At 31.7% G+C, this 15,928-nt stretch overlaps 1 protein-coding gene across 1 annotated transcript in view; it reads right to left on the bottom strand.

The window, feature by feature from the left end:
- The window catches only part of LOC115876212, a 105,861-nt gene that overhangs the window by 55,173 nt on the left and 34,760 nt on the right, over window positions 1–15,928 (bottom strand). The window contains exons 10-14 of the mRNA XM_030891911.1: window positions 14,303–14,467; window positions 13,982–14,148; window positions 2,226–2,371; window positions 349–488; window positions 127–262 (exon numbers count right to left, since the gene is read on the bottom strand). Coding sequence (XP_030747771.1) covers window positions 127–262; window positions 349–488; window positions 2,226–2,371; window positions 13,982–14,148; window positions 14,303–14,467 — 754 coding nt within the window. The remainder of the gene's footprint in view (window positions 1–126; window positions 263–348; window positions 489–2,225; window positions 2,372–13,981; window positions 14,149–14,302; window positions 14,468–15,928) is intronic.

Raw genomic sequence — 15,928 nt, 5'->3', positions numbered from 1 at the left:
CTTACAATTTGTAAAAATCTAATCGTTTAGCTACAATACTCCGTGTCGTATGTGGTGAACAACCCTGTATACAAGGAGCAAAATAAATGAAGTTTCTACATTATCAATCTTAAAATTCTTACTTACCATCTATATTGAACGCTTTGGTACGTATACAGCGATGCCCAACAAGTTAAAATGGCTTGTTTCAGTTTTTCTTCTGTGGTGCATCCTAGAACGGTCTCGTTTTGACCAGCTGCTGATAATTCTTCAGAATCTTCACCTAAAATATTCATTTATGTCAGTTAAATTCTATAAAAAGTTGTAAAATTGGTATGTAGAATGTAAAATGTAGAAAGGCATACTAACTTATAGCTGAGGAACGTACTGCCCAACTTATACTACCAGTTCCATCTTCACTACAACTCCGTTTTACATCATCAAGTCCTTTGTTAATAAATTTTAGTAACTCCACAGAAATATGTCCTTTCTTAATAGCATCCGCAGCCCTTTTAAACATAAGTTCTATTAAAAACTTTATTTAAAGCCATAACATTAATATTTAAATCAGTGACGTTCCTCAATAAATCGGATCCGGATCGGGCCGGATCTACCTACGGGCTGTTTGGGCTGCAGCCCAGGGCCTCGAGGTTACAAGGGGCCCCCAGGCCCCGCGAAAAGCAATAGACCCATAGGTGGGAACTGTTGAATCGTGAAATAAAATTAAAATTCAGGTTAAAAGTTTAAGCCAGACAAGATGGCCTTGCCACTATGATGCTGTCAAAGCCTTAAAAAATAATTATGATGACATTATGAAAATGTTCAAAAGTTTCAGCGAAAATGAGGTTGAGAAAGTTGATTTCCGGAAAGAGGCACGAAATTTATTCAATAAAATGGCGAAACTCGAGACTGCAATTTTGATTATCTTTTGGGAAGAAGTTTTGGAGAGATTTCATTTAGTAAATAAAAAATACAGAGCCCTGGTTTAGACATTTGTGAAGGCAACAAGTTAATTGTTTCTTTAAAAGACTTTGTGAGCAACAAACGACATCAGTCAGATCAAATGTTACAGGAATACGACGAAAAAGCTAAAAAATTAAGTACTAGTGTAATAATAGACTACAATTACATAAACAATAGACGCATTATCCCAAAATTTTCAGATAAGTCTACAGGTGAATTCTCAGTATACGGCGCAGAAAGATTTAAAGAGACACGTTAAAAGTTGCGTTGGATAAGCTGATTATGGATTTAAATAAAAGGAGACAAGTCTATGAGACATATAGCAAAAAATTCAAATTTTTAATGGATTTGCAAGACAAAAATATCGAAAACATAGATTTGGAAATTGCACTTCATATTATTGATTACTATCCCGATGACGTAGACGAGCATTTAGTGAATGAGTACATTCAATTAAAATCGTACTTACTCCAATCTATGTCTGAGTCTTACACCTCTTGCAGTGACATTTTTATGCTCATGTATGAAAATAAACTTATTAACTCCGAAACGGTAACAGATATCGATATGCGGTTTTCACCATGATGTTTTTGACAAAAATTGAGCTCCAGACACCGATATTAGTTTTTGTCTGTCTTCTATAGAGATGGGTGTTTCCATTTAAAAGCGTCGAATTTGACCCACCCTGTACAACAGTAAATAACCCATAATAACGCTTAGAATAACCTTCATAATGGACTAGTTTTTGCCAATATGAGGTAAGTAAAATAAGTTATAAAACAAATAAATCAATTAATTACTAAAATATTAGTTATTAAATTAAAAATAAAACGTAAAAATCTTAAAAAAATTATATAATAAATATATTGTTTGTCACTTTTAAATTAAGATTCATCTCATAAATCCATCACAATCTGGCAGCGCTGTCGCCATCGCTTGTCACTCAAAGTTGATTACGTGCATCGGACATTGTTTTGCGATTACCACAGAACCCACTACAAACGTAACAATATTGAGGAAAAATGTAAAATACACTCCGCCACTGATATAATTATACGAAAATGTAACCAAAAAGCCAGAGAAATCATACTTAAAACTTGCTGTAAAGGTAAAATATTAATATTTAACCACAGTTAATTACAGTTAATAGCAAAAGCTCAATTTACAAAAACAGTTTCCGGTTAAGAGCATCCAAAAGCTGATTTATTTTAAAATGACTTCGCTGAAGGTTTATAAAGTTTTAATTTAAACGATTCGATTTCAATTTGCGGTGAAGTACTTACTCGGCACAGGCTTCTTCCCGTTTGCCTTCGTTTTTCTTGTAAAAGACGTCTTCAATGTTTTGAATTACTCGGTTTAAGTGGGGATGCTCTGAAAGGTGGTGTTTAAAGGCGTTTACTGTTAGTATTATACCAGGTGGAACAACAAACTAAAATAAATACAGAAAAAATAATATTAACAATGGAAATAATAGAAGAAAATACAGGATGGTCCGAACTGTATTGCGGTAACTTAGACAGCATATTCTGCAGATAAAAATAAGTAATAAAGATCGTATAAGTATAATATGTCCTAAAATGCTTGGTTTCGGAGATACAGGGTGTTGAAGTTTCATTTTTATTTCGCCTGTTTCCAAATAATTATTGTTGAAGTAACATCAATATTTGGATAAAAATTGGTGTCTGGCAGTTTTTTGATATGAGAAATCTGATTTTGATGTCAATATGACTCATATTTGTAGAGGGCGTCACACAGAGTGGCAGAATTTAAAAAAGGTGGTCATAACTGGTTTCCGAATTTTATCAGTAAATACATTATTTTTAATCTAAATCGGGTCACAAGGCATCTACCTTTGAATTGGTACAAAATATTTCTCATTTTTTATCAGTTTAGTATGTCCATTATTTTATCAAGCGTGTTTGCTAGTGAACATCGATAGATTTCGAATTTTGATACGCTTGATTCAAATAATTAAAAAGTGGTAGCCGTTTATTGTTTAGAAATGGATATTACAGCGCCAAGTAAGTTATAGTTTTGTGCCCAGAAGATCAATCGTATTGATTCATAGAAAACTTTCTCAGTTCAACTCATTATTCAAACAGAAATATGAAGCAGCCCGGTACATACGGGAAAGACTTATATCTCAAAACCAAAGCTGGTTAGAAACAGTTCTTGAATTTCCAATATTTTCACAAAAGTTTTGGAATGTATGTAACAATAACTTGTAATGTAAGTAACAGGCATAGACCAAACGGTTATTTATCGTCAAAAAGTGATACTTCAAACTCTATCCAGTTCATTTCATAAAAAAACAGATTTATTTAAAGAATACTGACTAGATACAACTAAGCTGCTTATCTAGACGTATCCTTGGTACAATATGCCTACTACAGTGCATACAAGTATTATATCACTCTGCTGAAATAATAGATTCGTTTCTGTTACTTATTGGTCAAATGACTGAAGAAGCGCAAGCATTGAACAAAACGATAAAAAAATACCGTGAAGGGTTCTCCCGAAGATTTTCCAGGAAGCAAACTATGGAAGATGATTTTAATAGACTCTTATTATCATCTGACCCCTTATCTTAGGAAGCTACCAAAAAAGAAAATTAGATCTTTCGACGGGGAAGTTATAAAAATGTTAGTGCCTCCTGCAGTTGACGATTCTGAAGGTCAAGACCAGGAAGATTTCGACAGTGATGTTCAACATAACAAATCATCAGATTGTGAAAATACAGAAGAAAGTGAAATGGATGTGGATTAAGCTTTATTTTTTGGTAATCTATTTTTTATTCCTATAAATTTTCACCATTCACACACAATTACTCATTTCGTATTAATCTTTGAAAAAACCAGCGATGTAGCTATTTTCCCAAAGATTGACACCAAATTCAATCACTTTTTTCCTACCCACAGTTCTGGCCAGGTTTTTTTAATTCTGCCACTCTGTGCGTCATCTAGAAGTGTTTTAATGGTTTTGAAAAGTAATAACTTTTTGTCCGTACCTGTATAAAACTACTAAGTGAAAAAATTTACATTTTCACGATTTTCTACGTGAAAAATATCTCTTGGTAAAAATCGCTACGAGCAACCGTTTTCAAGATATTTAGAGTGGATACATGGCATTATTGAGAAAAAATAAACAAGTTGAGTAGAAATTTTGAAACATTTTATTTTTTTAAATTAATTATAAATTTTTCTTCGAAAAAATGATGATAAAACAGTTTCTGTTGAACTTTTGGCATAAAATAGTTGTTTTTTATATTGTGCTGGGTTGGCGTTGGTATCTATGTAATTTGACAAATAAATAAAGCTGTCTCTTTAGCTGTCAGTTATGAGTCAATATTTTTAATTCTCTTTTTCGTGTCGATTGCTGATTGAATTTGAGCCAGAAATGGCTCAAAACGAAATAAGTAAATTACCAACAGATATTCAGGCTGAGGCGACAAACGCCATATCCAAACTACTTCCATTTAACTCCCGAATAACTTACGAAAAGAAATAAACAAATTGTCAAAAATGGAAGCAATTAAAAAACGTGCGAGAAGAAATGAAGTTTTTATTAAAGTACTATTTTATCTACTATTTTTAATAGATATAAGGCAATTTTAACAGTTGCTATAAAAAAAACGTTTCAAATTTATCATTTCAGTCTAATAACTATTTAATAAAATGTTTAATTTATGTCAATGATGACAGGTATTGATAATTTCGGTTCCAAATATCTCGAGAACCATTACTCGTAGCGATTTTTACCTAGTGACCTTTTTTTACGTAAAAAACGTCGTAAATGTATATTTTTTTACTCAGTAGTTTTATACAGGGTATAGTGTTTAGTTATTAGTTTTATACATATCTGTAGAATATGCTGAAGTTTGGTTTGGTTTTTTGGTTACTTTCCTCTGTGGAAATTTGAAAAGCATAAACAGAATTAAACGTTTTAAAACAAACAAAAAGTTCTACAAAAAAAAATCCTTAATAATAAAGATTTCCCTCTTGTAGAGATGATCGGGAGACATACTGTATATTAATGGTTCCATTCAGTATATAAATTGAATGATTTACTATATCCGGGTGTCTGTTCAAATGTGTTACACCAATAATTCTCTATCAAGCAATCAAACAGCATTTTTCTCTGGACTGTCAAATTACGTGACATTATTGCAACACGTGACATTTTAGTATTTCGCCTATATCCCAGGGAATCAGCGTATAAGTCCAGTGAGTCTCGCATCGAAATTCAGAACGGCATTTGTAGAATCACTCCCGCATGTTATTTTTAGCGGTGGAGATATTAAGGAAACATATAGGAATGATTTAAACATTAAGTTTTGATACTAACAGATTTGTGTTTAAAGAAAAACGTTTTTTTTTCAAACGTCACAAAAGTAGTAATTTTTGCGACGTGATTGACAATATCAAAATAGCTATTTATGTAACAAGTTGCGAAATAAATGTGTTTTAATGTGTATTATTGATGAAATTATTTCATTTTTGTGTGATAATAATATTCCTAACATATCGAAAAAAAAGCAAATTGAAAATTTTGTTTATAAATGGTCAGAAAAGTGGAGGAAATGTAATTATACTTGGAGCAGTTTTATTTCCAACAGTTGTCTTTGGCAGAATAAAAATTTACTTCAAATGGAAGAGAATCAATCTTTTGATGACCCTGGCCCTTCAAGAAGAATCTTTTTTCAGAATTGTCCAAGTCCCAAAAAAATAAAGAGACCAAAGGTATACAGGGTGTTTCAAAACAAATGCGAAAAACTTTAGGGGGTGATTCCTTGTTCAAAATAAAGGGTAGTTTGCTTTATAAACGTTGGGTCAAAAGTCAACCATTAGGGAGATATCGCGGTACAAAGATGGCGGAAAAATAATGTTTTTATTTTTTATCTTGAAAACGAAAAGAGATAGACTAATGAAATTTTATGGAAGCATTACTGTTATGAAAACACACTTTTAGGTAATTTTTTACTTTTTAAATGAGTGGAAGGGGGTTGAAATAAACTACCCCTATCATTCTTGTTAACGAAATTTAAAGAAAAATCTTATCAAACACATGCAAAAAATTAATTTGGATAGTTTAGTTTGTTTAGAAACTTTTTTACCTCTTGTGTTTTTTGATAAAACTCACCGATTGGAAATTAAAAATAAAATGTAAAGCATTACATGTCAGGACAAAAAACATTTTTAGATTAAGAATCTAGTGATAATAACGATAATAATAATCATCTAGATCATAACGTATTGCAGTAGAGTAATGTCAAATAAAATAATATTAGGAACATCCTAAAAAGTAACAGCGGCCGACTAGATTTTTTCCTAAAAAAATTACAGCAGCCCAGTAGATTTTTTATCAGAAAATGTTTTTTGTCCTGACATGTAATGCTTTACATTTTATTTTTTAATTTCAAATCGGTGAGTTTTATCAAAAAAATACAAGAGATAAAAAAGTTTCTAAACAAACTAAACTATCCAAATTAATTTTTTTGCATGTGTTTGATAAGATTTTTCTTTAAATTTCGTTAACAAGAATGATAGGGGTAGTTTATTTCAACCCCTTCCACTAACTTTAAAAAAGTGAAAAAATTACCTGAAAGTGTGTTTTCATAACAGTAATGCTTTCATAAAATTTTATTAGTCTATCTCTTTTCGTTTTCAAGATAAAAAATAAAAACATTATTTTTCCGCCGTCTTTGTACCGCAATATCTCCCTAATGGTTGACTTTTGACCCAACGTTTATGAAGCAAACTACCCGTTATTTTGAACAAGGAATCACCCCCTGAAGTTTTTCGCATTTGTTTTGAAACACCCTGTATATTGCCAAGGAATTAATTTATAATATCTTACAGAAAAAAACATGTTTTTTTATCTACATAATGCTGCAAATATTGCATTATTGCTTTTAATTAATGGCAAAGATTAAAAATCAATTTATTTCTAGAAATTAGAGATTCTTACACCTCGAAAGTTCTGGCATATGCTACAGTTTCTAATTTAAGGAAGGAACATAAAAATTAGACGGCAAAAGCAGTCCAACTACGGTTTGAATTTCCAGAGAAAGTAGTCGCCACTAAAAATAGGTGAAGATTTACCCGCCGATGACACTCATATGGCAACAGAATATTATTGTCATCAGATAGTAAAGAAGAACTAGAAGAAAGTGGTGGTGAATCATGTCATGAAGAAAATGAGTTTGAAGACTCCATTTAACGCATATTGCAATTTATGTTTTTTTCTTTAATTTAGACCAGATAACCTAATGGGTATTCTTTTTTTAACTACGTTCGAAGCATTTTTCAAACCTTTTAAAAACTATAATTTTTGAATAAAATTCATAGAAAATCCTCCTTTTTTAATATTTTTATACTAAACAAACATAGTCTGAAATATATTTTGTTTATTCCTTGGACTATCTTTGTCATGTTAATAAATCCGCCATTAAACCTAATAAGTCTAGAATTTGTAATAAAATTAAAAATATCCTATGCGCCACTTTTTGGCAATCTGAACCACTGTGCGTCGTCGTATTTCCTACAAAGTTTCGTAAAAAAATGAGTGATAATGACGAGTCTTTGGATATTCAACAAGCTGCTGAAACTGGGCTATCCACGTTAGTGCCCGAGAAGTCGAAAAACTTATACGAGACCACCTACAACAACTTTGAAATCTGAGTCAAAGAAAAAATTGTTGAGAATTACACAGAAAAGGTATTGCTAGCCTATTTAGCCGAGAGCTAATTACTCCGAACCAATGGGCACTTACCCTAGTATCCTACAGGCAGAAATCTACGCTATCGAGAGATGCGTACAACTTATCTTAGATAGGAACTATCGGAAACAAGAAATAGCCATCTTATCTGATAGTCAAGCAGCGTTAAAGGCGATCAACTCAGTATCAATCAATTCGAAATTGGTCAAAGAATGCATAGAGAAGCTGAATAAATTAGGCAAAGAAAACAAAGTCCTCCTACACTGGGTGCCTGCTCACCAAGGGATAGAAGGCAATGAAAAAGCAAATAATCTAGCTAGGAAAGGAGCGAACACTCCACTAACTGGACCAGAACCGTTCTGCTTTCCAAGTGGTAACCAACTCAAGGCGGAACTCAAGAACTTGGAAGATTCCATCCGCAACCTGGAATGGAAATCTTGCAATGGTCTAAGACACTCGAAGAAGTTTCTGAGGGCTTATGATCAAGAAAAATCACAGATCTTCCTGGGTCTGAGTAAGAACAATCTTCGGATTGTCACGGGGTTCTTAACAGGACACTGTCTCCTCAATGAACACCTCAGTAGATTGAAACTAAGAAGAAACGGCAAATGCAGATTCTGTGGGGAAGATGGGGAAACACCAGTACACCTCATCACTGAGTGCGCCGAGACGACAACCATTCGTGCCATGAATTTTGGTACGACTGATATTGGAGATGGAGAACTACCCTCTATAAAACCGTCCCAGATACTGGCTTTTGTCAAAGCCCTGGGACTGTATGATGAGTTATGATTCAAGAAAGGGGGACACAATGGATCTGTAAGGTCGAAGTGATTAACTCCCCTCCCACTCATTCTCTAATTCTCTAATTCTCTCTAGCCTATTTCCTGAAGTTATCCACTACCTTAAAGCCGTCAACTCGGTGGAGTAAATATTCGATGCTCCGCCACATGATTTACCTGAACAGAAACGTAGATATTAGCAAATTCACAAACCTTATTGCATTTTTAAAAAGTAAAGCTTCCGGATATCAGGCAAAGGAATCAAAAGAATTTACAAAACTGGAAATAGAACGCTTAATGAAAGAAGCCGATGACAAAGAATGCCTGTTAGCTAAAGTTGCCTTAATCCCACGAGTATTTGGACCATGTAGGAGGGAAGAAATCACGTTTTTGACCGTAGATGCCATTAAAGATTGTCAGTCATTTATTAGTGTGAAGATTTCGAATATTTTTAAGTGTCAAATTCAACGAGCGTAATCATAGTTTCTCGATATATAATTACTTACAATATATTACTTTTAAACCTTTTTATTTTATTTGGCACGTTTAAAATTGTTTAAAAAATTATTTGTCGCGTTTAAAAAAATAGCATGTTCTATTCGGAGTAAAAGCCCTATAACTTTTTTATTCTTTCAGATAAAAAAAAACGAGAATTGGTATGTTAGTATATGACATAAATTAGGATTGATTGACGTATTCGATTGTTTTTTGGTCACTTCCTGTTTCACCGGAAACGACTACAAGTTTTGATTTCTAAATGGCAAACTCGGTGTATTTTTACTTTATTCGATAAAAAATGACACTCGTATTTTATATCGAATTTTAAATTTTAGGCTAGAGTGTGACTGTGTTAAAAACACTAATTTTTAATCAAGGAGCCGTAGAAAAACAGATTTGATCGTCTAATCTTTTTCGTCTCTTGTCCTAGCCGGTTAAAAGATTTCCAAATCCTATTTTTCATCATATCCCAATTTTTTCAAATGAAAGGAGGTTAGCTCGTTAGTATATTTGGAAAAAGCATTTTTCAAATTTTCGTTATGAACGGCATGTTACAATTTTAAGTAAACCATATGCGAAAATGTCAATAGTTGACATATGATATGTCATTCTACTCAGAGTGTCATTTTATATCGAATAATGTAAAAAAATACGAAGGTTGTCATTTAAAAATCAAAAGTTATATTCATTTCTGGTGAAACAGGAAGTGAACAAAAACAGTTGAATACGTCAATCAATCTAAATTTATGTCATATACTAACATACCAAATTTCGTTTTTTTTTCTGAAAAAATAAAAAAGTTATAGGGGGTGAATCACTTTCGAGACTCACCCGGTATACAATACAATTATTGTTAATTTGAAATTGAGTATTAACTATTTTCATTTTTTAATAGACTTTGACACACAATAACTTGCAGGAAAATATTTTTAAACCAGAGAACTTTGTATAGAACAAAATTTTTTAAAACTTCAAGTGAAAGCTATGAAGAAGTCAATGTCAACAACAACTCAAAAATCGAATAATTTATCTCGTCCCTTCAAATTATTCATCGACAGCATAGCATTCTCTACCATCATTGGTTAAAATTTCGAGAGGTTAACTCAAATTGAACCAAACAAATCAATTCAAACTAAACTAATTACTTTTGCTGGCCAAAATTGGCTTAGTTTGCCCATCGCAAGCACTTCTAAATCCTAACAAGGACCAAAATAAATACGCGAACAACGAATTGCTTTAACTGATCTGCAATAATTTGTATTTTGTTTTAAAAAAATGTCAATTTTCGACAGAAATTTATTTCAGAAAAAAATTATCAAGGTAAATGAATTATTCAAGTTTATGAACAATATTAACATTATACTGTAAATTTGCCTAACAAAGGATAACTAACAAAGTAAAGATGAATATAAGATAAAATATTCAAATTTCATATTATTCAAGACTTTTATATGGATGAAAAAAAGATATTAAAATAAATTCAAAAATTCGATTTGTCTTGTTATAGCTAATAAGGTCGTTTGTAGTATTTTCTACTTCTTTGATCGTATCGAGAAGGTCAATTTAAAAGGCTTATTTACTTTAACATCGTTACTCTAAACATTTCTGGTTAATAATATCGAAATTAAAAAATATTTAATGGTACTTTCTATTTAATGGTACATATTTGTCTTTTTTTAATAAAGAAAATGATTTTTTACATAGCAACTGTTAAAATTGCCTTATATCCATAGACAAACAAATAAAAAAAGACTGACAAATTCCATGGTAAAGAGTGGGACCGCGTTCCCGTAGCGCAACTCAGAATAACAATTTTGAAACCAACTAGCAGGACCATGGCAGGACGTACGTCTTTATTGCTATCTTTCTTTATTATGTGTGCTTTATATGAAAAAGAAAGAGATAGGTATAAAACGTATCGTAAGACATTATCGCACATTATGGCTGGCGGGAAATTTAAATTTGCCATTATTATTAGTATTCTTTCATTCTGAAACTGAAAATTTTCACTTAAACTGATTTATTCCCTATACCACGTAACGGGAACGTGGTGTAGGGAATAAATCAGTTTAAGTGAAAATTTGCAGTTACTTTCAGAACGAAAGAATACTTCTATTACAAGGGTAATTATAAAAAAAGCAAAAATTGTACTGTTTTATAAACATATTTATTTATAAATAAAAATAAATAAATTTTTTATAATATATTAACAAAAAATAACAGTATTTATTCCACCCACCTACCAATTTTAAATGCAGAAGAACTGACTGTTACAGGAAACGATTGGCCAATTTTTTTAAAGGGTATTAAAAATCTCATTTTCGAAAAAACTGCCTAATTGCAATAACAAAGTGAATATCCAAGCAAAGAAGACTTTACGAGAATCATGATCCTGAACCATTTTCAAGTCTAGTTTTAATCCTAAAACAAAAGTAAAATAGGTATATTAATAAAGTTTCTGGTTACTATAAACCAGCTATAAACTACCTACCCAAAAAATTAAAAAAATTAATTGTATTAATTTGTTATGTTAAGAGAGGTTCGAAATATTTTTGACACTACTACTTCTACTTTTTTCTTAATAAGATGATAAATATAACTACTTACTTTTATTTCACCGGGTGTCTTTAACATATCTATCAGAAAAAGGGGGCACCAATACATATAAAAAATAGATGATACTGGCTCCTGCAGCAAATAAAATAACAAATAGTATAACCTAAAATTATAAGTAACAAAATATAAATACCTATATGGAACAAAGGAATTTGTTCCCTATCCATATTCATAAGTCAATAAAATGGAGAGTTTAGAAAAAAAGGTAAATCACCAAAAGAAAAATTAATAAACATGACGAATTGTCATGATGTTGTCATCTTGGTGTATATGATCTTGGTTGTTATGATGACGAAAACGAAAGGCGATTGTTCTAATTTCTATTTAGAAATTACGTTTTATATGGCTGCTTCTTTCTCTCTTGTTATATTAGAATGAGATAGTGGGTCCAATAGACGCAATGCGCAGATCAACATAAATATAACAAAATTTTGCGTTTCGAGTTGCGCTACGGGAACGTTGTCCATCTCTTTGCCATTTAATTTGCCAGTCTCTTTTTATTTGTTTGTCTATGCTTATATCTATCAAAAATAGTAGATAAAATAGTACTTTAACCGCATTGGTAGATTAAATGATAATTGATCAACGAGGATAGGTTAAAAACTTTATTTCTTCTCGCACGTTTTTTAATTGCTTCCATTTTTGAAAATTTTTGCTGATTATCGATTGTCAAAATCTCCAGTTACGATTATAGTAAGTCGATGCAATCCACACTTAGTATAGAAGAAATTATTACAGCAATAGTTAATGGGCCCCACGTTTTTATTTTAGTCTAATATGCCTAAAAGCTATTCTGCCTAGTACTAAAATATTTCTGAACTAGAAGTTCAAAATACCTAATTATTATTATTATTTTCTAGTTTTCAGTGCACATAAGATAAAACCGTTTAACTTAAAAGTTTTTTACCGATTTTTTATTTTCTAGTTTTTAGTATTTAACGGAAATGCCTACCGAATATTCCTCATTCTATTTAATTCATTTAGTGCATCATTATTACATGGTTTTTTACCTGATAATTTATTACAATCTGACGCTCAGGTGTTTCTGACGCTAACAACTCTCTTTGTCTGTCGCGTTCTGATGCTAGCCTGGACTCATGACGCTCAGGTGTTTCTGCCGCTAACAACTCTCTCTGTCTGTCACGTTGTGATGCTAGCCTGGACTCATGACGCTCAGGTGTTTCTGCCTCTACCAGCTGTCTTTGCCTCTCACGTTGTGCTATTAACCTGGCATCATGTTGCTCAGGTGTTTCTGTTGCTAACCGTTCTCTTCGTTTCTGTAGTCGACTATAGGTTTCATTTTCACTTTCTTTTGCACGTTTCGTTCTATACTTTTCTTTCGCCTTTTCGAGCCTTCTTTTTCGTTGTGTAGCAGTTTCGTTTTTATTTTTGTTTGTTTTTTTATTTATTGTTTCCATGTTGTTCCCACGGGTAATGAACATTTTAACAGTCGACCCCCCCAGAGGCCCAGTAGAGGGGCAAGGCTATAATATACAATAAGAGGCGCCCAATCTTGAGGGGAAAACGCTTGCGACATTACATTTTTAGCCACCCTAATGCCATACAGTCCTCAGCACGTTTTAACCTATTACCTCAACTTGGGTGGTAAAGCTACCGCTAACTACGTAGGTACATCTAATCACCTATTTTTTTTATGTGTCCTTCTAACGTCACACAATCTTGGACACAACTGTTCTGGACACGACTACTCATGCCCTCACCTAATACGCCATTTTGTAACGACGTCCATCTTGGATTTTAAATTTTGTCATAATCACAGTATTCTACTAGTGTAGCCCTTTCATTTGGTACCCATATTGAGGGGGTTGTGGAAAAATAGGAAATCCGCCATTTTGTACCGGCGGCCATCTTAGATTTACAATGTTATTGATATTACTATATTGTATTGTCATCGGAACTAAAGGTGTGTACCAAATTTCAGATCAATATCACAACAGGGAGGTACTTAAATTTCAATTTCTAATTTTGACCCAAATAAACAAACAAATAAATAAATACCGTACGGGTCGAGCTAAATAAAACCGTTTAAAAATAGTGACTCAAAACTGACAACTAAAGAGACAGCTTTATTTATTTGTCAAATAAACCAACCAACGCCAACCCAGCACAATATTTTTTCTACTCGTAATAAATTCCTTGAAATAATAATTTCTGAATATTTTTTTTAAACGGTAACTCGCTATGGAAAAAGATATTGTTTTATACACGACGATAAAATTGCATTATCGTCTTGCATAAAAAATAACTAAAAAACAGTTGAGTTTGATGCTTTCTTACAATCTACTATTTGTTTCAAAATTCATAAAAATATCTCAATCATACTGTAAAAGTTGATTTACCGGATTTGTAACGTAAATATATAATTTCTTTAAAAGAGAACATATAAAATTATCATATTTTCTTACCTCTTCAGTACTCATTGTTGCCAAAAGTGCTAAAGATGTCCCTTTACCACCTGTTAAGTTTAGTATCTTTGCATTTTCATCTTGAATATTAACCACTAAATCTTCAGGCAAGTTTTTCACTTTTTTCTCAAGCAATAGTGGTTTTATTTGAGGAAGTATAATGTTACCTAAAAGATGTAAATAATAATATAATTTTTATCAGGAGAAAAATAATTGTTATGACGTAAAAAAATAAAAAATGTGTATAAGCCTGATCGCACACAGAAAGAACAAAACCGTTTTAAAACATCTAGCCTAAGATCAAAAGATTTGTATACTCACCGCTTGTATTATAGTACCAAAATTCCGCTAAACTTTTTCCCTGTCTGCTATTAATGTTACATTCCGCTGGAACACTGAGTAGTTCAAAATCAGACTCATCTGATCCCACAGAAGAGATTGCGTTTTTATTCAAATCAAGGGCACACAAATATTCCTTTGTTTTAGCTAAAAAAACATAATATGAATTATTTCGTATTTTGTAAACATATGAATTTAAAAAAAGTTTTTTTATTAATCTTAACTTAAAATTAAAAAACATATTCCTGTGTATTATCTGTATAATAAACTTTTATTTGGTTTATATTCTTAAAATTCTCTTAAAATAAAAAAATGCAGAACGAAAAGAATATTTCTCAACCTTTCTATAGAAATCCATGCAAGTATATTTTTCTGGCTTTGCCTTAAAAAGATTTATTTCAAAAGAAAGAAAGTATAACTAATCCTTCAATTTATGGCGTTCGAAGAAAAATGTTTTTTACAAGTCTATCTTAATACAAAAATATTTAAGCAACAAACATAATATGAATTCTAAAATAGCAAAAAGGTTATAAAAAATTAAGATATGTGAATCATATATTGAAGAATTATGAACTCATATCATATTACGTATTGTTTGAAATATATAAAAAAAATAGTAAATCTAGAAGCATATTGTGATAGAACTTACATTAATAGTGATATTATTGCAAATTCCACAAAAATACTGTAAAATAATTATTAGTTGTGCAGTGTGTGATGATCTCGGTTAAAAATGGAGATAAATAAAAGATTTATAGATAGAGATAAAAATAATAATTTACACTATAGTAAGCATCTACCGGGTGGTGTAGTATCTACCATCTGTCAAAGTCAGAATCTGTAAAAATTATAAAATCTTTTAAAATTTAAACTGCCCTCATTGAAAAAATACCGAAAAATGTCTTAAGCCTCCATTTACAAAGTAATTATTGCTATCTTGTGAGTTTAATTTAAATTGCATTTACTCAAACCCGTGATAATTGTGCAAAAGTGGCATTAAAAACTTAAGAAGCTGTGGGAACTGTGAACTGCAAAAATCATCGTGGATCGTGGCATAACGTCGGTTTCCAATATTTCATAGGTATTTCATTCATGGCCTTGTATAAAATAAAGTTTCTTTTATGCAACACACTGTATTTTATTTAAAAAATTAACAGAAAATAATAATAAATTTGAATAAATAACTTTTGGCGACATAATTCCGGAAAAAACTCCAAAACTATCAAAAGTTCTGGAGAGCAACCGCTGTAAAAATAGCGCCAAGTAGTATTTCCATAGTTCTTATCTTTGAATAAGAAGACTAAGGAAAGAGCATAATGCTATCCATGTACTCATGCACGGTGGGCGGAAAAGCCACCATAAAAGCTCTCTAGGGTGGGGATCCTTGACAGTTCTGTTTGACGATTCATTTGACACATTTGAATTTGATTTGAAATTTTGTGGATTTGTCAGTCTTTACGGAGCTTATTTTATGTTATTTATTATTTATTCTACTACTGATAGTTGTATAAAGGTAGTAAATCTAGATGGAAATTGTGGCAGAACTTAAATTAACAGTGACACTATCGCGATTTATCGAAAAAGACTCTAAAATAGTTGGTTGTGTAG

Source organism: Sitophilus oryzae, unplaced genomic scaffold (assembly GCF_002938485.1).
Source record: "Sitophilus oryzae breed Bouriz unplaced genomic scaffold, Soryzae_2.0 scaffold_1420_pilon_pilon, whole genome shotgun sequence".
NCBI classification, from domain to species: domain Eukaryota; kingdom Metazoa; phylum Arthropoda; class Insecta; order Coleoptera; family Curculionidae; genus Sitophilus; species Sitophilus oryzae.
This window is presented reverse-complemented; position numbering and strand designations above follow the sequence as displayed.